Raw genomic sequence first — 27,887 nt, forward strand, 5'->3', positions numbered from 1 at the left:
CCTGGAGCTGTCTCTGTAGACCAGATTGCCTTTGAACTCTCAGAGCTCTGTCTTCTTCTCCAGAGTTCTGGAATTAAGGGAATAGGCCATCACACCTAACCCTCTTTCAAAGGTATGTTTTGAAAATGCACATACACGTGTTGAAAATACACAGTTTCATACAAAAAACTGTTCCGGGCTGAAGTCATTTTCAACTTTTTTTTAATGCTTCTTTACTTTTAAATTTGGTTGGAGGTATGAGTTTCAAAGCAAATGTGTAAGGTCTAGAATGTTCAGCCAAGTGACCGGGGGCTAAAACTTCTGACTATTAATTTAGATGTCAGGAAAATACAAAGCTGATTGTAGATGACAAAGTGAGGGTAATCCAGATGGTTTTATTTATTATTATTATTATTATTATTATTATTATTATTATTATTATTATTATTGTTTCTCTCTGTTTCAAGCTTTGGAGCCTGTCCTGGAACTCGGTCTGTAGACCAGGCAGCCTTGATTTACAGAGATTCTCCTGCCTCTGCCTCTTGAGTGTGCCACCACAGCCCAGCTCCAGTGGTTTCACACAAGTTTAAGAAATGTGGCCTAAAGTTAATTCCCATTATGCAGATGACTTGACCATTGACAGGAATTAAGATAACACCAACAATACAAACAGGATTATAAACCTAGTAGGTTAGGAATGTTTTATCATAGTTTCATATCAATAATTAGGTTTTTATGAAGTAAGACCTTTTTTAACCTAGGGTGGCCTTGAATTCCCAACTGCTGTTGAAGCTACTCGACAAGTGTAGGGATTGTGGTCAGTGCTGCCAGGTCGGACTCATAAAACTTTCTGTTGTTTGCGCTCTGAGGGAACTCGGATAACTGAAAACAACTTCAAGACGTCTTTATCCCAGTGTCTGCTCAAAGAAGTTCTCAGAACAGTACACAAATTATGAAAGTTGAAGCAATAAAAGACGGATATATTGAGATGAACGTTCATACTCTTAGACTGAATTTTCCTGTTGTTCTAGTGTCCCACTGGGTTGTCTTCCGATACTGGTCTAAAATTTTATCTTAATGGTGCGAGGGGGAGAAGCGAACTGTTTGGTTTAGCCTTGACAGGCGGAGTTCCCGTCCTGTTTACTGGGTACTTTCTGAACACAGGTGTCCATCCAGATTCCTTGGGCTAAGGGAAGCCAATGTCACGTGAGTGTCCCTGGAAAGTCTCTGCCTTTGCTCCTCATGCCCAGGGTCCAAGCTCACCTGTGCCTCCCAGGAAAACAACCGGTTTGCAAGGAAGCTCCCAGCCGGGAAGGAGGAAGCGGGACTCGGGCCAGGCGCGCGGCCGCGCGCAGGCGCTGCTAGGGGACGCGGAGGGGTGGGGCGCCGCCGCGCGGGCCCGCCGCGCGCCGCCGCCACCGCCGCGTCAGCAGCGTGCTGCACGTGCCCGTGTTTACGTCCCTCGTGGAGCCGCCGACGTCACAGCCGAATGGCAACATTGTGGCGATGCTGAGACGCAGAGTTTAGGAGTCGGCTCTCTGGTTCCGGCTGGCTCGGCGCGGTCGGCGGGAGGCAGAGCGGCGGCGGGGCGATCGGCCCCGGCGAGCGCGGACGCGCGCCTCGGCGCATCACATCACGCAGCTCCCGCGGCCTCACGCAGGCCGGCCCGGCGGCCCTGGGCCCCGCACTGCCGCAGCGAGCGGCTTGTAAACAGATCCGGCCGCACGTGACTATGTGAACTACCTGCTCCGGGCCGCGTATTGTCTCTTCGGAGAGTCGCGCCACAAAGGAGGCGGTGGGAGAGCGGCCGGAGCGCTAAGATGGCTGAAGGCGCCCGGCAAGGGTGAGCTGGGGGCGCGGCCACCGCGGAGACTCGGCCGGGCGGCCCTCCTCGGCCGGTCACTGGAGCTACCATGTCGTTCGCGCTGGAGGAGACGCTCGAGTCCGACTGGGTGGCCGTGCGGCCCCATGTATTCGACGAGCGCGAGAAGCACAAGTTCGTGTTCATTGTGGCCTGGAACGAGATCGAAGGCAAGTTTGCCATAACCTGCCACAACCGGACGGCCCAGAGGCAGAGGAGCGGTTCCCGGGAACAGGCGGGGACTCCTGCGCCAGATGGGAGTCGCGGGCCCGGCAGCCCGGCGACCCGGGGCCGACCCGAGGCCGCTGCCTCTGCCACGGCACTCCGGAGCCCCGGGCCGCGGAAGAGCCCGGCCTGGGCCGAGGGTGGCTCTCCGCGCAGCGCGCGCAGCCCGAGGGGGAATCCTCTCCGGGGTCCGGCCGGCAAAGGACCGGAGAGTCCCCTCCGTAGTCCCGCGCGGACCAAGGCCAGCCCGCTTCGCAGAGGCTTGGAATCCCGGGATGCGGCCGCTGCTGCCACGCCAGCCTCGCCGGCGCCCCCGGTGTCGTCGGTGCGGGTGATGAGTGCCTGCGGGGCGGTCTCCGAGGAGATCGAGGTGCTGGAAATGGTGAGGGAGGATGAGGCGCCACCGCCGCACCCCGACGCGGAGCGGCCGCCGTCCGCCGCGGAGCTGGAGTCACCGGCTGAAGAGTGCAGTTGGGCCGGGCTCTTCTCCTTCCAGGATCTGCGGGCCGTGCACCAGCAGCTGTGCTCGGTGAACTCACAGCTGGAGCCGTGTTTGCCGGTGTTCCCCGAAGAGCCATCAGGCATGTGGACGGTGCTGTTCGGGGGCGCCCCCGAGATGACCGAGCAGGAGATCGACGCTCTGTGTTACCAGCTCCAGGTCTACCTGGGCCACGGCCTGGACACGTGCGGCTGGAAGATCCTGTCCCAGGTGCTCTTCACCGAGACCGACGACCCCGAGGAGTATTACGAAAGCCTCAGCGAGCTGCGGCAGAAGGGCTACGAAGAGGTGCTTCAGCGGGCGAGGAAGCGCATCCAGGAGGTGAGAGTCCAGTGCGAGCGGCCGCCCGCCCTAAGGGCTGGAGCCTCGGTTTGGGCTGTGCGCCAGTGTGTGAAGGCAGAACAGGAGGGGTTTCTGAGCCGGTTCTCTTTAATTATCTCAGCGAAGGATGTTTAGGAAGTCTTTAGGCTTTCTTGACCCCGTTTTTATTTCTTTTCCTCCTAAAAGTTTACTAAATATAGGTAGTTTACTAAATAGATAAAAGCGTTTATGAAAATAGATGTTCTGTAAAACTTGAACTAAACGACAATAACTTACCCACACTTCAACTATTCAAATAACTCAAAATAGTTGTTTTAAAGGAACAAACATGATCTCTATGTTTTGTTTCCCTTGTGTGCTCTGGCAACACAGGCAGGTATGGAATTTTACCTTTCAGTAAAGTGTACCACTGCAGAAGGTGTACCACTGAGCTTCACCCCAGCCCTAAATTCAAGTGTTGACTTGTCCAAATGAGAAAGAACCAAATGACAATTGATAACAAATTTTTAGACTATCAAGTCTTTACAGATGGCTCAAGTTTCACTCCTGTTTTATGGAGGAGGAAGGTCATAGGCAGGAATGCTCATGTTTTTTGTATGTAGTGTGTAAACTTTTCCATACTCCTTAAATAACAGGAAACAAAGAGGGAGATGCCAGGACGACCATACATAGGGAGCTCTGCAGTGTGTTTACAAAGTCAGGCCTCCTTACCGGCTTCTTTTGAAACTTACTGAAAGAGTAATTTAAGAGCTTCTTCCAATGGACGGTATATGTAGTTAGCATTTTACTATTTCAGTATTATTGTATATCAAAGCAATTTACTATTTTAATGTTATTTTATATCGTAGTTGGATTTGGGATGGAAAAAACTGCTTTTCATGGTGTCATTTGTCTATGTGTGTATTTTACATGTATTATACACACACATTTCATGGTGTCATTTGTCTGTGTGTATTATACATGTATTACACACACACAGGCGCGCACGCGCCTCTGCTGTTAAGTCAGGAAGCTGGGACATTCTGGGTTTCTTCATAGAATATTAGGTTTTTCTCTTTGCTAGACTTGGGTATTTAGGAAACAATTATTTCTTCTGTATACCACACACAGTACATTTAAAACTTCCTTTTTCAAGAGTTCACTACTAGGTCCAAGCCTTCAACCCCAGCACTTGGGATTCACTCTGGGAGACCGGGGCAGGTGGATCTTTGTGAGTTTGACGCCAGCCTGGTTTGAATAGTGAGTTCCAGGACAACCAGAACCACTTAGTGACACCTTGTCTTGGAAGGAAAAAAAAGATTCTTCAGGTTCTTCACTCCTTCCCTTTGGTTTACTGTATGTATGGTAAACATCACCCACAGTGATCTGATCCTCGAGTTCAAGGGATCTGTTTTCATTTCCCTTTCATTATCTCACTCCTGGAGACTTCTACCTTGATATGTTTTGGACAGAGCTAATGTGATGATATTTTTTCTAGTGTTTAAATTAACGTATATTTCATCCCCCCTCCCCCAGCAGCGTTTCTCTAGCTTTGGAGCCTGTCCTGGTCTTATAGACCAGGCTGGCCTCGAACTCACAGAGATTCACCTGTCTCTGCCTCCCGAGTGCTGGGATCAAAGGTGTGCACCACCACAGCCTGGCCCTATGTTTCTTATATATAGGGCTTCTGAAATTTTTTATTAGTTGTGTGTGTGTGTGTATGCTAGTTTCTCAGAAAATTACAAATAGCTACTGTTTATCAAACTAGAAGCTTTTTTTTTTTTTTTTTTGGTTTTTTGAGACAGGGGTTCTCTGTGGCTTTGGAGCCTGTCCTGGAGCTAGCTCTTGTAGACCAGGCTGGTCTCAGACTCCCAGAGATCTGCCTGCCTCTGCCTCCCTAGTGCTGGGATTAAAGGTGTGCGCCATCATCGCCCGGCTACTAGAAGCTTTTTAATCCCTTAATTTAGAGATGTCTGATTTCAACTTTAAATGATACTAAAAAAGTAGCTATCTTTGTTTTCAAAATTCCAGTGGGTCAAAAATGAGCTTTTAGCTTTTTAGAATTCAATTTTGAGGGCCAAGTTTTCGTAAAAGAACACATTTTCCGATACTGGCAGATTAAGTGTAGAGACTAGTTAGTGACGTCTGCAATGGATGTGATGGAAGTGTATTAAGATTTCTAGCCGGGTGGAGGTGGGGCACACCTTTAATCCCAGCACCCAACACTTTAATCCCAAGTGGGTGGATCTCTGTGAGTTCAAGGCCAGCCTGGTCTACAGAGCAAGTTCCAAGACAGACTCCAAAGCTATCCAGAGAAACCCTGTCTTGAAAAAACCAGGAAAAAAAAAAAAGAATTTCGAAGTGACTTACTTAGGTTGTTAATGTGTTCTCGCGCAGCTTAGATTCTTTTCAGTATTAGTGGTTTGCTTTTGGGGAGAGGAGTATGTGGAGTGGTTTGCAGTGTTCTACCAAAGAGCTGTAATATGTCATCCCTTGATCTAACATTTGGTTGGTGGAACAGGACTCTAGTCCAGGCTGGCCATGAATGGCGCAGGGAATCTCACCTCAGCCTCTCTGGCAAGCACCAACTCCTTTTTTATTGTTTTATAGCCGTTGTATGCGCTCTGTCCTGCTGAGTTTATTTTATTCTACTGAATCTAGTGGCATCTTCCTGTCTCTCAATCGGGAAAGGGTTTCTCTCGCTTTGGAGCATCCCCTGGAACTTGGTTTGTAGGCGAGGCTGTCCTTGAACTCAGAGATCACCTGCCTCTGCCTTCCCAGTACTGAGATTAAAGGTTCAGCCAGCCACCACTGCATGGCCGAACAAACTCTTTTATGTTGGCTATGTCTGGTAAATCACATGTTTAACAGATAATACTTAAAAAAATGTAGTTCTTCATATTTTTTCTTCAATTTTCTTGAGTCTGTTACCTATTCCCATAGCATGACTTTCCTAGCTGTAAACTCCATACTTGTTTTTGTTCAGATGATCAGGGATCGCTTAAGGGAGGTTTTGTCTCCAGGATATTCAAATACAGGGTCTTGTAAGCTTGCGAATTTTCTCCTACTGAGCCAGTCTCCAGTCATCTCCTTTAAAAAAACAAGTGGAAAAGTAAGGAAGGCCACTGACCCTGACTCTGTTGAATTTCCTGCTTTTCCAACCACCTGTTCAAAACACTCTATTAGTAGATAAGACATGCCATTTTAATGTAAAGTTTTTTGGTGGTATTTTTTGTTGTTGTTGTTTGTTTTTCAAAACAGGGTTTCTCTGTAGCTTTGGAGCCTGTCCTGGAACTAGCTCTTGTAGACCAGGCTGGCCTCGAACTCACAATGATCCGCCTGCCTCTGCCTCCTGAGTGCTGAGATTAAAAGCATGCGCCACCACTACCTGGCTAAATACAAGTTTTATAAGTTGACAAATGTATATTCTTCAGGGAAGATTATTTAAAATAGACGAAAATTCTCTTAAAATTGTTAGTTTTTAGATTTTAGATGTTCTCCATATGCAGCCCAGACTATCCTCAGATTTATGATCCTCCTCTCTTAGCCTCATGACTGAAATAATGTGGGTGTCTCAACTCCTGACTTGTTAAACTTTTAAATACCAAAAAGGAATGGGGACTGAAAGTGTGGTTTATGAAGTGCTTGTCTGACATGAAGTTCTGGTTTCAATCCCCAGCCCTGGAACTTTGGTACCCAAACCTGTACTCTAAGTTCTTTGGAGGTGGGGGCAGGATGATCAGAAGTTCAAGGCATCCACTGTGTGGCAAGTTGAAGCCAAATGAATACATGAGACACTGTCTCAAAAATATAAACATGAACAACATTCAGAACAAAAACCACTACTGCAAATTATTTGCTTTGCTATGTAAGGTTGTGGCACTTGAATTGGAGTTTAATATTTGCAGTACCCTTAAGGTTTAATATGGGTTACCAGGCATGTAGTCTGAGCCACTTAGGAGGGCAAGGTGGGAGAGTCACAAGTTTAAGACCTGCCTGGGTAAATTTAAGTGAATTCCTATCAAAAAATAAAGAACTGGGGAGATAGATAGGCCACTTCTTTATTGTATGTGAGGCCTCAGTTCAGTCCCTAGTACTCCAAAGGAAAGAAGATTGGTATGGGGAGCTGAAGAAGCCCTCCCATGTGTTTTCTACTGCAGGTTTTTGTCCAGATTCACACCTGTAGATTATAGTTCATGAGGGTTTACAAGTTATACAATAATACAGTATTTTTAGATGACATACACATTCTAAAATTATATACTAAAGCCTCATTCTAAATAAAATGCAGTATTATTTGTAGTTTTGTTGGATTTTTTATATGAGTTTATTATAGTATTTATTATTTATACAGCAGGCAATTTTTATATGAATACAAGTGCTTCAAGGCCTCTTTGAACAGTGTTGCAGTAGATCTTAGTTGTTGGTCAAAGCTAAGGTTTGTATTACTGTGTGTGCTCATAGGTAGCTTAAAGCTTAACTTTGACCTAGATTTTCAAGTAATGGTTTCTTGTATGATGATAACTATTTTTCAAATGATTGATTTTGGTGTTTCAGCTCACAAACCTCAATTATGACAGACTTACTTAAGATCTGAAAATCTGCTTACTTTGGAAATTATTGTTTACATAAATATGCTGAATTCTAACTTTCAAGTTAAATTCATAGAGAGCAGAAAGTGCTTTCAAAGAGGACACTGAGCATGTCACTAGGGTTTGGAGTCAGAACAGTCTGGATTTTGATTGTGACTCATCACTTTTAATGGCATGCTTAGCTATTTAGTCTCTTAAATGAGAGGACTGTATGAAATCACAGCTACCTGGCATTTACAAAGATAGGTAGCTTCTAATAAGTATGATGGAAGTAACAAGCTTTAAGTATTCTGGTGGAGCCCAGCTTGAATGCTAGGCAGTACTCTACCATTGAGTTACATCCCCAGTCCAAATGGAGGTTTACTTTTTTTTTTTCCCAGACAGGGTTTCTCTGTAGCTTTGGAGCCTGTCCTAGAACGAGCTCTTGTAGACTGGGCTGGCCTCAAACTCATGGAGATCCGCTTGCCTCTGCCTCCACAGTGTTGGAATTAAAGGCTTGCGCCACCAGCGCCAGGCTCAAGCCAAAGAAGAGGCTTAAAATGGTCTTGGGTTCTTGGGTTTGACAGAATTAAATTGTTACGGAGTGACAAAATTCAGATGCAGACCCAGTCCTGTCTTACCAACCTTTTGCTTTTTTCGCCATAATGTGCTATTTGTTTGGTTTCTTTTTCTTGTTTCCTTTTTCTTTTCTTGACAAAAATAAAATAATTAGAAAAGAGTCTCAAGTAGCCCAAGCTGTTTCTGCCTCTATTTTCCCTATGCCTACTACCACACTTGGTTCTTTGGAATTTCTTGATCTAAATCAATGGTTCTTATCCTTCCTAAGGGTCACCCAACATGTTGAGAACCATTGATCTAAATGCTTTGAAGCTATTAGAAAGGATTCAAAATTTCATAGCGCCCAGTCAGATTATTTTACACATCAAATCTGGGTTTGATTCCTTCTTGCTAAAGCAGGGCCAACATGTACAAATTCCTTAGTTATGTGATTATGTGTGTTTGGAAGGGAGAATGGTTATAATGGTTATAGTTGCCTTTTTTTTTGGTGGGGGGGGGACAAGGTTTTTCTCTGTAATAGCTCTAGCTATCTTGGAACTAACTCTTGTAGACCAGCCTGTCCTGGAAAATTAGCTCTTGTAAACTAGGCTGGGCTGGAATTCAGAGATGTGCCTGCCTCTGCCTCCTGGATGCTGGGATTAAAGGCATGTGCCACCACTGCCCTTGCCTTCATTTCTAAAGCCTTTACCTATAATTTTATTGATGTTACTGTTCTCCGTTATTATTCACTTGGCCTTTTGCTGACTATAAGTACTGTTACCAACAAAAAACAAAAAGTGGGCCATCTGTTTGAATATCTGTGTGCTTGTTTTCTTGTAATGAGAAATTTCTTGTGGCTCTTTACTCTGTAAAAGGCTATCTGTGGTTCTTCTGAATCTGCCTAGTTCTCTGCTACTGATAGGAGGATTGACTTCCAAGATTAAGATGAAGGCGTTGAAGACTTACTGTATTGCCATGAAGGATGCTTGACATAAACAACTTAAAAGGAGGAAAGCTGTTGGCAAGTTCATGGTTAACTGTTACTCTGAACAGCCTTTCAAAGCAGAGAGGGAGTGATGGAGCTGGGTTGCCCCTCTTGGATGGCTATGGACAAGATAGACCTTTCAGAGGCACACTATCAGTGACCTGCTTCCTTTGGTTAGCCTTCACCTTCTCATAGCCCATTCAACTATGAACATATCAGTAGATTAATCCTTTGTGCTCGGGTGTCTGACAAAGCCTTCAACACACCACATGAGCTTTTAAGTGGCAGGTCATTTGCACACAAGAGACCATAAGTAGTTCTTGGTGATTTTTGCTTCTCTAGCATTTTGTTACATACAGTATCTCACTTCCGGAACTAGCATGAGGCCAGACATGTTGAGGTACTGGGACTCTGATGTGTGCTGGAGCAAACCACCTGTCAAAAGCATGAGTGGATGGAAGGATTGGTTTTCTCTTACAGTATGAGGTTGCTGTGTATCATGGTGGTGAAGCCGGGCAGCATGGAACAGGTGGTAGCACTGTTCCCCTGCAGCTGTAAGCAGAAGCGTCTAGGATCTCAACCCGTAGAGTAGAACCACACACATTTAGGGTAGGTCTTTGTACCCCAGTTCACCTAATCTAGAAGCACCCTCACAGAAGTGCCAGAGGTTTGTTTTTGTGGTAGTTCTAAGTGCTAACAAATTTTACAGTCAGGATTAACCGTCACATAACTTCATTCTTCTGGAAAACCTTGATTTTTGTACATATACTGTAATCATTTAGTCCTGGCTGTCCTAAAGCTCCTTATGTAGACCAGGTTGGCCTCAGACTCACAGATTCTCCTTGCCTCTGCCTCCAGAAGCTGAGATTAAAGGCATTCTCCACCATGCCTGCCTGGCTTTTTTTTTTTTTTTTTAAATGTGTAATTAACTTTTATAAATAAATATAAAAGCATTCACCTTTCTGGAGCAACTGCTGGGGAGTAATGTTACTTTTATAGTCAGTCATGGTACTGTAATTGCAGTCATACCTGTAATTGCAGAGTTTGGGAGGCTAAGGCATGAAGGAGGTTCTGTGGATTTTAGGCCAGACTTGGCTACAAAATGAGACTCTGCTTCAAATAAAACTCTAACCCCCACCCCCGTATGTGTGTGCGCATGTCTCAACATAAAGCTATAGGAGGAATATGTTTTTTTTTGTTTTTGTTTTTTTGAGACAGGTTTCACTGTAGTGCTAGCTGACTTGTAACTATGTAACCTAGGCTGGCCTCATCCTACTGCTTCTGCCTCCTGAGGGTTCGGATTAAAGGCTCACACCACCATGCCCGACTTAATATATTCAACCTCTGCCTTTGGTTGTTCTGGCCAGGAGTAACCACATCTGATTTAGATATGGGGATATTTCTCTTTAAAAATTTTCAAAAATACATACTATTTGGAAGAAAAAAATACCCTTGTAACAAGCATTTCCTAGTACTACTTATTAGCCTGCCAAGGAGAAGTCGGGAGTGCGGCCTAGTCTGTACTGCTGCTTTTCCTCTTCTTTCTCCTTCGTAGCTGCGTAGCTGCGCTTGAGCTTATTTCCTTTACTGGGTAGTGTTCTTGGTAGATCTGGAAGTGGGGAGACAGGTGGCCACTTCTCGCTTTAATTTTAGTTAGAAGTCTTCCATATATTTATATTAAGTATATTTTTGGTACTAGGAAACTAAATAAATAGATAATACCGAGTAGAGCTAATGAAGGCTTGAAAGAGAAAATATATGAATTTCTAAAGGCAATATTGAACCTTCAAAGTTTCAGGGGAATAATATTCATTATTCTGTTAAGGAAATTGTGTCTATAGTAACGCTGCTTTTTTTTTTTTTTTTAAATAATTTGTTTCACTTGGTTTCCTGGAATTCCTCAGAGTTGACTCTTTTCTGTGTTAAGTTTTGTGGAACCTGGAGCTAATTTATTAAGGATGTTTTCTTTGTCTCAGGGAAAATTGCCTGACACCGATTAGATAAAGGAACTGTCTGAAGTGTCAGCGTGCTTAGAGTTTATGGATTAGAACTGGGAGAAATCTAAAATCAAAGTATGCCTTTGTTCTTTTCAGATCTTAGTTAACGATGCCACTTTCCAGTTGCCCCATTCAGTTTACTCTTTTTCATGGAATTCCATCATATTTCAGTCTCCCTACACTCAAAAGACTGTCAAGGTTCTTTGTGAGGTGTACCTGCCCTATACTTAGTATCTAGAAGCTCACAGTAAATTAAAACTATTTACTTTTCCCTGAGGCACTTAACACGAGCTGGCTGTTAAATCTAAACCTATTTCTACTAAAACCCAGGTTGCTAATTCAAAGCCATGTTTGCATTGATAGAAATTGGTTCCACAAAGATGAATTATTCCCAAACTGATATAATTTCTAAATAAGAATAGCAGGTTGGTCTTGTCTGTGCATCAGCAGAAACTCCTCCATGACTCCCAAGACACATGCTGCTGCTACATATGTATCTAATTATTTTGGTTGACTTTACAGGATATGGTAGTCCTTTTGGTACAGTTGGTTATGATTTTGAATCTCCCCACCCACATCCCAGAGCTTTTGTCCTGCTAGGCATGCACTCTGCTTCTGAGCTAAGCTCTTGGTGTCCCTTTGATTGTTTGAATTTTAGTTTTTGATACATTCTCATTGTATTGCTCAGGCTGGCTGTCTTTGTGTCCTGTTGCTGTGAAAGATACCATGACAGCGGCAACTCTTAGAAAAGAAAACATTTAATTGGGTTTGCTTACATACAGTTCAGAGGTTTAGTCCATGGCAGGAAGCATGGTGGCACACAGGCAGACATGGTGCTGGTGAGGTAGTTGAGAGTTCTAAATCCAGATCAACAGGCATCAGAAAGAGAGAAACTGCGCCTGGCCTGATTATTATAAACCTCAAAACCCACTCCCCAGTGACACACTTCCTCCAACAAGGCCACACCAACTCTGAAAAGGCCAACCTAATCCCTGTCAAGTAGAACTGTTCCCTAATGACCAACCATTAAAATATGTGAACCTATGAGGACCATTCCAATTCTAACCACCACCCTAGCCTCAAACTCCTGGGCTCAAAGGATCTACTTCAGTCTCCCATGGAGCTGGGACCACAGATGTGCGCTACTGTGCCTGACAGTCATTATTCTCTTATTATTTCTTATAAATCTTATCCATCTTTTCTGTATCTTACTTTTTAGTTTTTTGAGACTCTGTAGTGGTCCTGGCTGTCCTAGAACTCACTTGATAGACGAGGCTAGCCTTAAACTCACTGAGATCTGCCTGCCTCTGCCACCCAAATGCTGGGATTAAAGGTGTGCGCCACCACCGCCTGGCTCTGTATCTTCCTTTTACCCACAAGCATATCAGACAACTCTGATTACATCTGCAGAGCTACAATTGGAATAGCTGTTAAATTATAAGTACTGACCTAGAAGCCTAAATTACATACAGTAATTTATTCATTTAATAGTTTATGGGCTTACATGAGTAAGACCCTAGGTTTGACCTAGTATCTTAATCATTAATAACTAAGCAACTAGATAATACTCAAAGAGTTCTCTTGTTAGGTACTAGACATAATATAGATGTGGCCCCTTAGCCAGGCATGGCAGTATATGCATCTAATTTCCAGTATTAGGAGAGGCAGAGGCAAGTAGATCTCTGTGAGTTCCAGGCCAGCCTGGTCTATATGATAAGCTCCAGACAGCCAGGAATGCATAGAGAGACCCTGTTTCAAAACAATAATTAAAAAAAATTTAGCTGGGTGGTCGTGACACGTACCTTTAGTCTCAGCACTTGGGAGTCAGAGGAATGTGGATCTCTGCGCTTGAGGCCAGCCTGGTTTACAGAGCTAGTTCCAGGACAGCCAGGGCTACACACAGAGAAACCTTGTCTTGAAAAATCCAAAACCAAACAAAAGGAGCTCCTTAAACTTTACTATACATTATACCAGTGGTTCTCAACCGTGAGTCTCAACCCCTTTGGGGGAGGGTCACATGTTGAATATCCTACATATCAGATATTTACAATATTTTGCATAAAAGCAGCAAAATTACAGTTATGAAATAGCAACAAAGTAATGTTATGATTGGGTCATCACACATGAACTGTATTAAAAAGTCACTGTGTTAGGAAGGTTGGGAACCACTACATTATACTTATCTGTTCTAATTCTTCCTACTTTTCTACTTTTTAAGTGCTGACTGTTTTGGTCAGTATTTTAGTACTTGCTCTTGAAAATGTTTTTTTTTCACCGCTTATACATGTTTACCTCGGTCTTGTGTAGTCATGGATTGTGCAGTCAAAAAAATATTATCTTTGTGGGAGAATATCAAATGCCTCTCTAGGGTAGGGCATGCCTGCTAGTTGAGAACGATTGTATTGGCTTCCTACCACCTTTACTTCATTAGGATCCTTTTCACATGAGTTGCTTTTTTTTTTTAAAGTTTCTTCCTATAGCTGGAATGCTTCAGCATCTCCTTTCTTTTTTTTTAATTAATTTATTTATTTATTAAAGATTTCTGTCTCTTCCCCACCGCCGCTTTAGAGACAGAATCTCATATAGTCAGGAGGTTTCCTGGCTCTGTAAAACTTGTGGTCCTCTTGTCTCTATTTAGTTCTATTATTTAGTCTCTAGTTGCTGCTCCACCATGCCCAGCCCAGTTTTATTACTTATGTAGTTAGTTTTTATTATATATGTGCTCTGTCTATGTATATGTGTTCGTGTGTGTGCTTGTGGAGGCTAAAGAACCATGTTGGGTGTCTTCCTCAGTTGCTCTCCATCTTACTTTATGACACGGGGTCTCTTACTGTTCAGTTATGACTAGCCCTTGAGTTCAGAAATCTGTTGTCTTTGTCTCCCCAGCATTGGGATTATAAATGCATGCCATCATGTCCAAGGTTTTTGTCTGGGCTTTTCTATGGATGCCAGGGAGCTGGACTCAGGCCCTTTGTTTGCATGACAAGCACTTTCCTATCTTTCCCCAGCCCCCTGGAGTTTTATCCTTATGAAGTCAATTTTCTTTGAAAGTATTTATTCCTATTTGGGAAGGAATGGAAAGTTAACCGTCCTTACATTGGTGTAGGTGTTATGGAACTGTACGCTTAAGCTACATGCTGTGATCTGTTGCTTCTAAATTACAAGGCTGCATAATATTACTGTATGGAATGCAGTAAGCAGTTGTAACACAATGAACATTTGTACATCTGAACAGAAGAGGCACTGTAAAAACGTGTGTCTGTGTAAGGCAGTGTCAATGAATGGGTCTTGCAGGATTAAAAGTTGTGTGTGAGTCATTGATAAGTGTGAGAGCTTAGGGTGTGATGGCGTTGGAGCTGTGGTAGGGTTGCTGCTCTCTGCCAGTTTGCTATCATAGTGACAAAGTATCTCATGTAGTTAGATGATCCTAGCACCCATTCGTGAAGAAAATTGGCGTTGTTTTTCTTTTGCTATAGTTTTTAGGGACCCTTGAGTCCATTTATTCACAATAATCATGTTTATTTAGGGCACTAGGTAATAGTTCGGTACATTTGTATGTTATATTGATTTAACCAGGATTCAGGTGTCCTCTCATACATGTAGTTCTTCAAAATCTGTTTTGGATTCTGTGAAACAGTAGTAACTACATAGTAATGACCTGTGTGATATAGCAACCACTTATTCTTTTACCTGGTTTCCATTGAACAGTTTCTTCCTCTGCTCCTCCTCCCAGTAACCCACCCACTCTTCTGCTTACTGGGCCTGTGGCTCAGCTGAAAAAGAATTTTTTTTTAAAGTTATTACTGACTCCTTTAAGAAACTAAAGAAAACTATAACCTTGTGTGAGAGAAATTTTTCATTAAGGATACTTTTGTTTTAGACTTAAGGTTGAAAAATCTCTTAGGTTCAGAGCCCATTCTTACCAGGATTACATTGAGATGGAAACAAATTAAAAGCTATCTAGAGGGGTCTGATGCAAGCCTGTAATTCCAGCTGCTTAATAGGCTAAAGTAGAATTGCAAATTCAACCCCTATTAGAGCCACAGGAGTCCAAGTAACTTTTTTTTTTTTTTTTGGTTTGGTTTTTCGAGACAGGATTTCTCTGTAGCTTTGGTGCCTGTCCTGGAACTAGCTCTTGTAGACCAGGCTGGCCTCGAACTCACAGAGATCCACCTGCCTCTGCTGGGATTAAAGGCGTGCGCCACCACCGCCGCAAGTCCAAGTAATTTACAAGACTTTGTGGCAGAAAAAAAAGTTGGGTAAAGCCAAAATGCCAAACATGATGGTTTGCCTTTAATCCTAGCACTGTTGAGGCAGATACAGGATCTGTCTATTTAGCAAGTGCCAGATTAGCCAGAGCAACAACAACAAAAGGAAACAAAGAGCTGGATGTCTCCCACAGAATGCCTTCCTACTCTGCAGAAAGTCCTGGGTTCATAAGGTCAGCATTTGGGAGGTAGGCACAGAAGGATGAGAAGTTCAAGGTCGTTGGATACTTTCTTAGAGAGTTACAGGCTAGCCTGGGTTATATGAGTCTGTCATAAGGGAAAAAGAAAAGGGTTGGAAATACAGCTAAGTAATGGAGTATTTGCCTACTTGTGTAAACAAGGTTCAATCCTACACACACCATTTGTTTTACTTATTAGGCTTAGCGAATTATATGTAATGCTTGGTAAATTTTTACTTTGCATCTTCTATGTTTGTGAAGTAATTCCCTAAAATTGCAGAAGAGCTTTGTCAGAGTAAAACAAAACAAAACAAAAAAAACAACCAAAGAAACCCAAAACCATTATTATGTTTATAGGTGTTGAGCCGGCACATATGTCTGTATGCACATGTGTGCAGTGCCTGTGGAGGCCCGAAGAGGGTACAGGTGGCTTTGAGCTACTGTGGGTGCTGGGAGTCCTCTGGGAGAGCTGCCAGTGATCTCCAGCCCTCTGTGTCAGATCTTGAAGCAGAAGTAACACAGAACTTTATTCTCCCCGCCTCCTTATCTCCACTTATCTCAACTGTCACTGTAGTATGATGATTGGTCTTGAGCCCTTAGAAAATATTTTGAGGGATGTTTTACTCAAATCCAGGTACATCTGCATTCTTAGTGTCTCAGTGAATGCTTTCAAATTTGTCAAGCTTACATGGATCAGCTTCACTTAGATTCTTCTCACGGTTTCTTTATCCCTGAGAGCCTCAATCCTAAATATTCTAATTGTCCTAATTATTTTTCTACCCATGTATTATGTATAATAACATCTTGTATATTTCACAGTTTATGGTCTGTTAGTGTCCAACGCACTGTGTTTATTCTCTGAGCTTTTCAGGTTTTCCTTAGCTGCGTAGCGATTGCCTCTCTTCGCCTTCCTATGCTAGGTAGGTGGTGAGCACTCACCCCGTGCCAGTTTCATTGAAATCCTTCATCATGAATTACAGAAAAAGATTTGAAGTCCGTTGATTAAATTGTAATTTTAAGAACATTTCATTTAAGATTATTTCCAGAGTACTTAGATTAAAAATAGAAGTATAATTGAAATTAAAATACAGTTGTTATTGCTTTTAAAGTAATCTAGTGTTGGAAAAACATGAAACTTTATAGCAAAGACAGATTAATAAATTAGTATTGTTAGGTGAGATGCCCTGGGCTTCTGCAAGAGTATTAAATTTAGTTGCCGCATAGTTGAGTACTGCTCTGTTGGAGAATAAATTCATGTAGGAAATACTGGATAAGTACTTTAATATTTAAAAACTTATTTCTATTTTAGTTGTTCAAATCTGTGAAACTTAATAGGCATATAGTGGATGTTTTTATTTGGCAGAAAGTAGTGCCTACAACCATTTTACCGTACTGCATTAACTTTAGTGTTCTTGAAAGCAGAACTCAAAGAAGCCTATTCTCCCTAGTCATTCATGGTTACTTAACTACCAATCTGACTAGGGAGAGCTTCATTATATGTAGAAATGTTAATGCCATTTGTTTTTTTCTCATTTCTTTTATTATTTTGCTGTTTGTGAACTTGTTGAATCATTTTAAAGAAAGTTTCATTTTCAAGTAAAATTAAAGATAAGGTTTATCTACTTTTTCTTGCAAGGATTTATTGCACAATTTAGGACTCCCTCTCCCCCAAGCAAGTCCGACCCTTCCTTACTATTGTTATTATTTCTGCTGTATGTAGCATGCAGCATGCTTTGGAGTAGTGGGTCACTATAAAGGTGGGCACTCTTGCCTCAAATTAGAACTCATTGCTGGGATCTGAGAGCTCAACAATAAACTAACTGGTCATTTCCATAGTGGGAGATACTGCATTCATTAACTTGGCATTACGTGAATTGCCAAGAGAAGACATTCACACCTGACTTTGCTGCTTCAGAAAAGTTGGGACACAGGAAGAGAGGAGTTTATCATTTTTAGACTCATTATGCCTCATCTCATGTGAAAGGTATACATAATTTGGGGTATTAGGTGAAGGGATTTAGTCATTGCTATCCCCTCCTTCCTTTTTGTAAGCCAGAATATCTTTGGGAAGTAGAGAAGGAATGGTCTACAAAACCTTTACTTTGTAAGTCTATACAATGTGTATGATAGTGTATACCTAGAACCCCAGCACTCAAGTAACTGGAACAGGTAGGGGGATCTGAGATCAAGGCTAGTCTGGGCTACATAATGAAATCCTGGCTTAATAAGTAAACACACATACACTTGCTTGATGGCTGGTTTTTAAAAAGTATGAGTAATATATGCATCTTTGTTTCCCTTCTCTCATTCTTCTCTCTGTTCAGTTACTTCTCTTGAGGCAGCCTCATGGGAGCCTTTTCTTTTAAATAGTTACCACGAGCTTAGAAACTTATTTACCCTACTCTGGATGTTCTCTCTTCCTTAACAAGCTGTAGTTCTTTTAATTGCTACATATTATTCCATTTTGATATGTCTCTGTGTTATTTTCCAGATTTTAAAAACTTTTTTTAAAAAAAAGTTTTATATGTATGGTTGTTTTTGCTGAATAAATGACTATTTACCATGTGTGTATTCCCAGAGGCCCTGGAGGCCAGAAGAGGGTGTATATTCCCATCACTGGAGTTATAGTCTTGAGCCACCATGTGGGTGCTGGGAATCAACCAAAATCAACCTGGATTCTTTGTAAGAACAGACAGTGCAGAGCCATCTCTCCAGTCCCTAACTTAGATTTTTTTAGAGCACCCCAGCTATTGTAATTTCATTGTGGTTTAAAAAAAAACAAACAAACAAACCTCTAGTTATGTTGAATTTTTTTGTTTTTTTGAGACAGGGTTTCTCTGTAGCTTTGGAGCCTGTCCTGGAGCTAGCTCTTGTAGACCAGGCTGGTCTCGAACTCACAGAGATCCGCCTGCCTCTGCCTCTCAAGTGCTGGGATTAAAGGTGTGCACCATAACTGCCTGGCTCTGTTTAGTTTTTAAGACTCTTTTTATGGCCTACCATAGGTCTGTCTGATATTTGGAGCTGGTGGGGTTTTATTGTTACTTGTTTTAGTTTTTAGGTGTGTGTGTGCACTTGTCCTTGTAGTCCTTTTTGAGGCTGGATCTGAGGCATGTAGCTGAGTTAGTTTTCCCACTTACATTATTGATGAAGTGGCACTGAACTTCTCCATAGTCTACTCAGCTACCTTATAAAACTCAGGCCCACTGTCCAGGGATGGCACCGCCCACAGTGGGCTGGGTCTCCTGCATCAATTAGTAATCAAGAAAATGCCCCATAGACATGCCTACAGGATAGTCTGATGATGTAATCATCAGCTGAGAGTCCTTCTTCCCAGATGCGTGTAGGTTTGTGTTAGCAACTAACCAGCACAGTAATAAAGCAGGCTTTTGTGTGGTTTAGTTTCATTATATGACTGGAGAGCACCGCTGGGGGACGACTTAAAAGGAGGCAGGTAGTGTGTATTCCTTCACCCTAATGATTAGATCAGGCTGTGGTCCGTATAGTGAAACATGAAGTATAGAGATAAGTGACCAAGCAAACTGTGTTTAGTAACCTTGATTCTGGGCCAAAAGCAAGTACAGTAGTTATTATCAGTTACTATATTTAGTTTTCTTAGCTTTGAAACTTTCTGTTCACAGCTCTTAGACAAGCACAAGACTATAGAGAGCATGGTGGAGCTTTTGGACTTGTATCAGATGGAGGATGAAGCCTACAGCAGCCTTGCAGAGGCCACAACCGAACTCTACCAGTATTTACTTCAGCCATTCCGAGACATGCGAGAGCTTGCCATGCTGCGAAGACAGCAGATCAAGGTATCATTTTTTTTCTTTTTAAAGCATGAACTGTAGTGACTCTAGTTCTGAGACTGGCTAGTCACACATTTTAATTACAAAAGAAGTTTAGAAATAATGCAGATTCTTGGCCCTTCTCCAGAGTTACTTGTTGGAACCATAAGTACACGTATTATTGTACTCTTACTGGCACTTTTGGAAAATACTTAATTGCCAGTTACTTTATAATAAATTTGGCATTTGGATTAAAGGGTATCAGTAACCTAAGACAGGATATTAGAATTTACTTGTAAAAATCAACTGTAGACATTTTTGAGACTCTAACCTGAAAGGCAGAAAACTGGACATGGGTGTCCACCAACACTGGACTGCATGTGGTATTTACAGATATCACCTGTGGTTCAGCATTGACTATGTAAATTTAGGTTCATTTTCAGAGGGATAGTAATTAATAACATTTGTTATAGACTATTGCCTCTGACACCATCAACCACAACTATTTGATTCTTTGTGCTTCTTATGAATACTTGTACAGATAGGCATATATCCTAGTAATTCACTCTACCTAGTTACTGAGTTCATAGTGTATCAGATGAATGAGTATATTAAGTGGAACTAATACACAAATAACACATGTCCTTGTCCATAGCTAGTAATGGTCACCAATTTAGGTGACTGTAATTCCAAATAATGTCTTAAAGTTATATTATTTATTATTACTAGTTACTATTAAGTTAGAAAATAACACACATTTTAAAAAAGGTAAAAATATAAAACCATTTATAATTGGCTTGACAAAGTATTTGTTATAAGTACAACTAAAAACAATTGCTTGCTACCTGTGAATGTGACGTAGTTTAGTTAGCAGTATTTTTTTTTTTTTTTTGGATTTTTTTTCGAGACAGGGTTTCTCCGTAGCTTTTTTGGTTCCTGTCCTGGAGCTAGCTCTTATAGACCAGGCTGGCCTCGAACTCACAGAGATCCACCTGCCTCTGCTGGGATTAAAGCACCCGGCTTAGCAGCATTTCTTTTGCTGTGATAAAACACCATGGCCAAAGACAACTTGAAAGTTTTCAGGTTAAATATCCCCATCACAGGCCATCACTGAGGGAAGTCAGAATAAAAATAGAACCAACAGGACAGGAACCTGGAGGCAAGAGCTGATGCAGAGGCCATGGAGGAGTCGCTGCTTACTAGCTTGCTCAACCTGCTTTCCAGTAGAACCCAGGACCATCAACCTAGGGATGGCACTGCCCACAGTGAGCTGTGTCCTCCCATTCCAGTCACCAGCCAAGAATGCACCAGAGGGCTTCCCACAGGATAATCCAGTAGAGGGCATTTTCTCAATTGAGGTTCCTTCTTTCAAAACAACTGGCTTTGTATCAAATTGACATAAAGCTAACCAGCACAATTGAGACTTGTATTTGGATTATAGTCAAGCTAGCTATATCAAAATTTTAAAACCCCCTTTTACATTTTTTGTTTTTTTTGCAGTGGTTAAATTGAACCTAAGGATTTATGTTTTAGATAGCCTCTTTACCACCCTAATTCCTAGAAACTATTTTATCTTAGTTTATGAAGATAAATTAGTGCCTAAAATAAAGGTAGAAACATGTTTCGCAGTGTATATTGTGTGTAGAGATAATTACCACTTGAAAAATCTTGAAGTCGGGAAAGTAGCAGAATGTATACTTACCATTTTGCTATTACGAATGCTAAAATTTATTCTCCAGCTACATTTTCTTATGTATTGTGTCAGACTTGTATTGAGTTGATCGTATTATAAATGCATTTTCTAACTTAACTGTAGTCTGCAGAGATTTTTGGTTAGTCCAGTCTGTATTGCTTACGTTCCCGTGTTCCCAAAGGATTGCCTTGTAGGACCTTCTTCCACTTTAGATGGACTTATTAACGTCACTGGCAGAACTGATTTCTCTCTGCACGCTTGACAAGACATCAGGTGTGAAACTGAAGCTCAAGAATATTTATGACATTAAGTATTTGTTAGAGAGGTCTAAAATATCCATTGAAGGTTCTCTCTGAGGACACTAAAAAAAAGAGGTAGAGTTAAGGGATAAAACAAAATAAATTGAAAAAGATTGAGAATAAGTGGGAAACAAACTAAATTTAGACAAAAAATAAGTGAAACCTAACCCTGGTTACATGAAAAATATGTGTTTTAGAATTCATCTAAATTTTTTGTTGTTGTTCTTTTTTAAAGAAAGCAGTAAAGATAGATTGTGTATATATGTTGAGCGGAAATTGTTTTGTTTTATAACAGGGTCTCTCTTTATAATCCTGACTGTCCTTGAGCTCACTATGCATGAACTCAAGAAACTTTTCTGCCTCTTTTCTCTTGAGCCTGGGACTAAAGGGACTAAAGGGATGTGTCACTGTAACATGAATTCTAGTTGGTCTTAATAAAATCTCAGTGTCAGATATAGGGATTAATGCTGAGAAGATCAGAGAAGCAGATTGTCCAGCCACTAGAAGGACCTCCCCTCTCCTATCCCTACGGTTTCTCTGTAGCTTTGGAGCCTGTCCAGAAACTCTTGTTTCTCTTGTAGACCAGGCTGGCCTCCAACTTACAGAGATCCACCTGCCTCTGCCCTCCGGAGTGCTGGGATGGCCCAAAGGGGCCATACTGTCCTCAGACTGCAGCTGTCTCAAACAGGAAACTGAACCTGAGTTCCTCTCTCCACTTCTAGTGCTGGGATTAAAGGCATGTGACCCCAAGTGTTAGGATCACCTATGTGTGAGCTCTGTTTCTATTTTAGACAGATTCAATCTTGTGTAGCCCAGGGTGGCCTTGAACTAACAGATCCCCCTCTGTCTCCGGAGTCCTGGGATTAAAGGTGTGTGCCACCACTTTCTGGCTTAGCTCTGCATTCTTACCTTCAGTCAAACTTTTATTTGTCAAAATATCATTACATGTCACCATTCCCAGCTTCCATTTCCATCTTTTCACTCCTTTTACTCAATATTATTCCAGAGGTCTAACTAGTCCAAAAAGTCTGTAAAATAATACATAAAAGTATAATACAAAGTAGTATAATAAAAATACAAAAAAAGGAATTATACGTAAATTGGAAAAACTGAAATAAGGCCCATTATTTTTAGGAAGATCACATAGAAAATTCTAAGGACTCAAAAGAGCTGTTAGGAAGAATATGTAAGTTTAATGTATACAGTCATTATGAAAGATTTGGTTGCATATTGTCTTCTGGATGTGAACAATTGAAAATTGAATTTTTTAAAATGCTACTTACTTTAACAGTTCTTGTACACCAAACTTTCAGTAATACAATTCTTACTTAAAGTAATGCTGAGGTCACTGTAGCAGTCTGACTGTGCCTATTGCCTTGGGATGCAGTCCCCAGCAGCACAGGACAAGTAAACACCAAAATTTGGCAGAAACTATAGAGTACCTAACTTGAGAGGTATTGTACATTAATAGGTTGAAAGACTCAGTAATAATTATAGTCTGTCAGTATGCTGGTCTGTTCTATTACTGCAACAAAGAGTCCAAGGTAGTCTTCTTATGATAACAAGGGAAGATAGTCTGAGTCAGGGTGCAGGCTCTGGCGAGGACTTCACTAATACCCCCTTTTGGTGGTTGCAGTAATAGGAGTAGAAGTATGAGGATAAGATCATGCAGTCAGTCAGTCCACAGTCCCTTCTGAGGGTGCAATAAGCTGAACTGAGAGCTTCTTACCTCCCCATCACTACCGTCATGGGGAACAAGTTTGGGAATTAGACAGACTATAGCAGTAAGACCTCATTTAATTGATATATCGAATTAAATCAATTTAGCAGTGCCTTTATAGTTTTAGTATTTAACTTAATAATAAAACTTTTCATATACAGTAGTGTTTTGTGTTTTATTTATACACATACAAGGGCTAAATTGGCCATGGTGGTGCACACTCTTTGAACCCAACACTCAGAAGGCAGAGACAGGCAGATCTCTGTGTGTTCAAGGCCAGCCTGGTCTACAAGTTCCTGGACAGCCAGGGCTGTTAAACTGAGGAACCCTGTCTCAATACCCCTGCCTCCCCCAAAAAGTAGAAGGGCAAAATTTAACTACTTATCATCTTACATACTAACCAAATTATGGTGAGAACACTTAAGATCTGCTGTTATGTTTTTAAAGAATATTACATATTGATAAGTATATTTTACTATGTTGTAACAGATCTCTTTAGTAGTCTTCCTAACTAAAATTTTGTACCATTTAACTAAAACCTTCTCTAAGCCCCAAATCCCTCCCTTCTACATGAGTTAGTGATACCATTCTACTTTTTGTTAAAGGCTGAATGACTTTTGTTTTTCTCCCTAGACAGGGTTTCTCTGTGTATCCCCAACTGTCCTAGAACTCTTATAGACCAGGCTGGCCTCGAACACAGGGAGATTCGCCTGCCTCTGCCTCCCTGAGGGCTGGGATTGAAGGCGTGTGCCACCATTAAAGACTGGCTGAATGACATTTTTATGTGTTTGTGTGTGTGTGTATATGTATATACATGTCCATGATTTCTTTGTCCATTCATCTCTTGATGAACACATGCCTTCATTCCATCTCTTTATTTTTGTGAGCAATGCTGAAGTTAACGTTGGAACCTCCTATCTCAGCATACTGGCATTAAGTCCTGGGTCATATATCTAGAAGTAGGACTGGAAGAATGTGTGGTCTGTTTCTAATTATTTGAGGAGCTGCCACAATAGTTCCCACCAACAGTGTGCAAAACCTCCTCTCTTCGTCTCTTTCCCAATATTTGTAATTTTTTGTCTTTTAATAATATCCCTTTAAATAGGAGTGAGATCATACCTCATTATGGATTTGACTTAATTTCTCTGATTAGTGCTATAGAATATTTTTATATACCAGTTAGGCACATGTCTTGTCAGCTTAGGTTCTTTGCCCAAAGAGGTCTGGTAGGGAATCATATCCAGGGTCTTTTAAAGCCACTCAGAGAGTTTCCCTCAGCCTTCTCACTGCCCAGTCTGGCCTTGAATTTTGTATCTGCTTTGCTGGCACCCCAAGTAGCTAGGATTACAGGTGCATGCTAGAACACCCATCTCACACTCTTGGCTGGTGTATTAACAAACTCTAATGGGGTTGGAGAGATAGATGGCTCAATGATTAAGAATGTTTACTACTTTTCCAAAGGATCTTTTTTTAAAAAAAAAAAATTCATATTTTATGTATGAGTGTACTGCATGTACACTTGCATGCCAGAAGAGGGCATCAGATCCCACTATAAATGGTTGTGAGCAACCATGTAGTTGCTGGGAATTGAACTCAGGACCTCTGGAAGAGCAGCCAGTGTCTTAACATCTGAGCCATCTCTCCAGCCCCTTTTCCAAAGGATCTTAATTTAGTTCCCAGCACCCATAATGGGTGGCTCATAACCATCTGTAATCCAACTCCAGGGGATCTACAGCCCTCTTCTGACCTCCACTGGCACCTTAACACACACATACACATGCACACACGCACATAAATAAATATAAAATAAATGTCTTTTAAATAGTTCTTGATAATTGCTCATTGAACAAGCAACCCCAGTGTCTGGAAAAGTTACATTGTACTATAGTACTAATAAGTATGTTCATAAATCTGTGTTGGCATTTGTTTCCCTGAAGAAGCTTAAGCTAGGTTTTCCCAGTATCTTAACAACAGATAAAAATAACATAATAAATTCATGATGTGCTTTTATAATAACGAGTCTGTGCCAGAAAATTTGTATTTATAAATTAGTTTTATTCTCCTGGCTACCTAAACTAACACACACCTTTTTCCATGTTAAAACAGGCACTGTTTTCTTTCTATCCTTGGAATTCCAAACAGAGCTGTCATTGTTTTTAAGCACACAATCCAACTGAACAGGGCTGCTGCCACATCTTCAAGTTTCCCAAGTTAGGAAAAGAAGTTAGGAGAGGATTGTTGCTTAGAGCTTGAGTACAGTAAAATGATGAGGCAAGGTTTCTAGCAGCGGATTGCAGCATTATATGTAACTGCTGAGTTCAGGTCATCCACAAAGGAGCAGAAGAAATGCGTTGCAGAAACTGACGTGCTTGTGTGGTTTGTTGTGGTGTGGTGTGTGTGTATTGAAGCATGTGTGTGTTCTGTTGTGAGTGTTGTGAGGTGGGGATAGACAAGTGCTAATCCAGCAGCAGTGTGCAAGTTATCAGATGAGTGTGCTATTCTGTTTGGCTAGTAACCTCCTCCTACAAAAGCCATAATACAGAAGTTCGGTCTTTTTGGTGTCTATCCCCTCCTTTTGTCTGTTAATGGGTGGTACGCCATGTATTCATGTAGGTGGAAATGATTTCCGTCTTAATGTTCTGAGCTTTGAGTTTGTATGTTCTCTGTGTTTATTAAGTTTTTATTCCATAGTTAAATCTATTGGGGTTTGATCAGAAAATCAAGATAGTAATTTCAACAGTGAGTGTTGTATCACTAAGATTTGTTAACTGGTATAAAGTAAAGCAGGTAATTAAGAAGGCAAAAAAGTAAGCTACCTCAAAGGAAGCAGTTATAAAAATAGTCACCACTTTTAGACATGAAAGAACTAAGGAAAGGGACTAGATTTATTGAGTTAAACACAGAGGGCAGTGTCCCTGGAGTTATATCCTTATAAAGAGGATATTGCCACTCAGGAGGCAGAGGCAGTTGGATCTCTGTGAATTTGAGGCCAGCCTGGTCTAAAAGAGCTAGTTCCAGGACAGGCTCCAAAACTACAGAGAAACCCTTGATCCAGACGTCTAAAGATAGGACACTTGGTGTGCTGGTACTGATTGTCTTAGTGGAAAAGGTAAGGTGTTAATGAGGTGCTGGGGGTGGCGCACGCCTTTAATCCCAGCACTTCAGGAGGCAGAGGCAGGTGGATCTCTGTGCATTCAAGGCCAGCCTGGTCTACTAGATTTAGTTTCAGGACTGACACCAAAGCTACAGAGAAACTCTGTCTCAAAAAAAAAAAAAAGTGTTAATGAGGCTGACAAAGCTGCAGACTTGATTTTGTCTTCGAGGAAGGAACTGTTAGTGCTGGAGTATAAAAGCAAGTCTGGGATGATGCCTGCAGGTGCAGCCTTTCCATTGACATTACCTGAAAAGGGTTTGCAGATTCCAAACCTAGCACTTTTTTCTTTGTTTTATTATTTTATTTTTTAATTATATTTATTGAGCTCTACATTTCTCTCTGCTCCCCTCCTTCCCTCTCCCTCCCTCATTCAACCCTCCCCCAAGGTCCCCATGCTCCCAATTTACTTAGGAGATCTTGTCTTTTTATACTTTTTACTTCCCATGTAGATTAGATCTATGTAAGTCTCTCTTAGCGTCTGCATTGTTGTCTAAGTTCCCTAGGATTGTAGTTTGTAGGCTGGCTTTCTTTGCTTTATGTTTAAAAACCACCTATGAATGAGTAATGTGATAATTGTCTTTCTGTGTCTTGTTTATCTCACTCAAAATGATGTTTTCTAGCTCCATCCATTTTCCTGCAAAATTCAAGATGTCATTATTTTTTCTGCTGTGTAGTAAGTACTCCATTGTGTAAATGTACCACATTTTTCTTATCCATTCTTTGATGGGGGGGCATTTAAGTTGTTTCCAGGTTCTGGCTATGACAAACAATGCTGCTATGAACATAGTTGAGCACATGTCCTTGTGGCACAATTAAGCATCCTTTGGATATATACCCAAAAGTGGTTATTACTGACTCTTGAGGAAGGTTGTTTCCTAATTTTCTGAGAAATCACCACACTGACATCCAAAGGGGTTGTACCAGCTTGCATTGCCACCAGCAATGCAGAAGTGTTCCCTTTTTCCCACAGCCTCTCCAGCATAAGTTGTCATTAGTGTTTTTGATCTTGGCCATTCTTATAGAGTTGTTTCGATTTGCGTTTCTCTGATGACTAAGGATGTTGAACAATTCTTTAAGTGTCTTTTAGCCATTTTAGATTCTTCTGTTGAGAGTTCTCTGTTTAGATCTGTACTCCATTTTTTTTTATTGGATTATGTGATCTTTTGGTGTCCAATTTCTTGAGTTCTTTGTATATTTTAGAGATCAGACCTCTGTCTGACGTGGGATTAGTGAAGATCTTTTCCCATTCTGTGGGCTGTCGTTTTGTCTTGTTGGCCGTTTCCTTTGCTTTACAGAAGCTTTTCAGTTTCAGGAGGTCCCATTTATTAATTGTTTCTCTCAGTGTCTGTGCTGCTGGGGTTATATTTAGGAAGTTGTCTCCTGTGCCAGTGCGTTCAAGTGTACTTCCCACTTTCTCTTCTATGAGGTTCAGTGTGGCTGGCTTTATGTTGAGGTCTTTGATCCATTTGGAATTGAGTTTTGTGCATGGTGATAGATATGGGTCTCTTTTCATTCTTCTACATGTTGATAACCAGTTATGCCAACACCACTTGTTAAATATGCTTTCTTTTTTCCATTTGATATTTTTGTTTCTTTATTAAAGTTCAGGTGTTCAGAAATGTTTGGATTGATATCTGGGTCTTCTATTTGATTCCATTGGGCCTCCTTTCTGTTCTTATGCCAATACCAGGCTGTTTTCAGTACTGTAGCTCTGTAGTAGAGTTTGAAGTCAGGGATTGTGATGCCTCCAGAGTTTCCTTTATTACACAGGATTGTTTTGGCTATCCTGGGTTTTTTGCTTTTCCAAAAAAAAA

At 41.4% G+C, this 27,887-nt stretch overlaps 1 protein-coding gene across 2 annotated transcripts in view; it reads left to right on the forward strand.

Moving 5' to 3' along the window:
* Positions 1-1,750: 1,750 nt before the first annotated feature.
* The window catches only part of Jmy (junction mediating and regulatory protein, p53 cofactor), a 74,152-nt gene continuing 48,015 nt past the window's right edge, over positions 1,751-27,887 (forward strand). For both annotated transcript variants that reach the window (XM_050153790.1, XM_050153791.1), the window contains exons 1-2: positions 1,751-2,885; positions 19,061-19,234. In XM_050153790.1, coding sequence (XP_050009747.1) covers positions 1,893-2,885; positions 19,061-19,234 — 1,167 coding nt within the window. In that variant the 5' untranslated portion in view covers positions 1,751-1,892. The remainder of the gene's footprint in view (positions 2,886-19,060; positions 19,235-27,887) is intronic.

Source organism: Alexandromys fortis, unplaced genomic scaffold, assembly GCF_014885135.2.
Source record: "Alexandromys fortis isolate MF-2015 unplaced genomic scaffold, M_Fortis_MF-2015_v1.1 scaffold_79, whole genome shotgun sequence".
NCBI classification, from domain to species: Eukaryota; Metazoa; Chordata; class Mammalia; order Rodentia; family Cricetidae; genus Alexandromys; species Alexandromys fortis.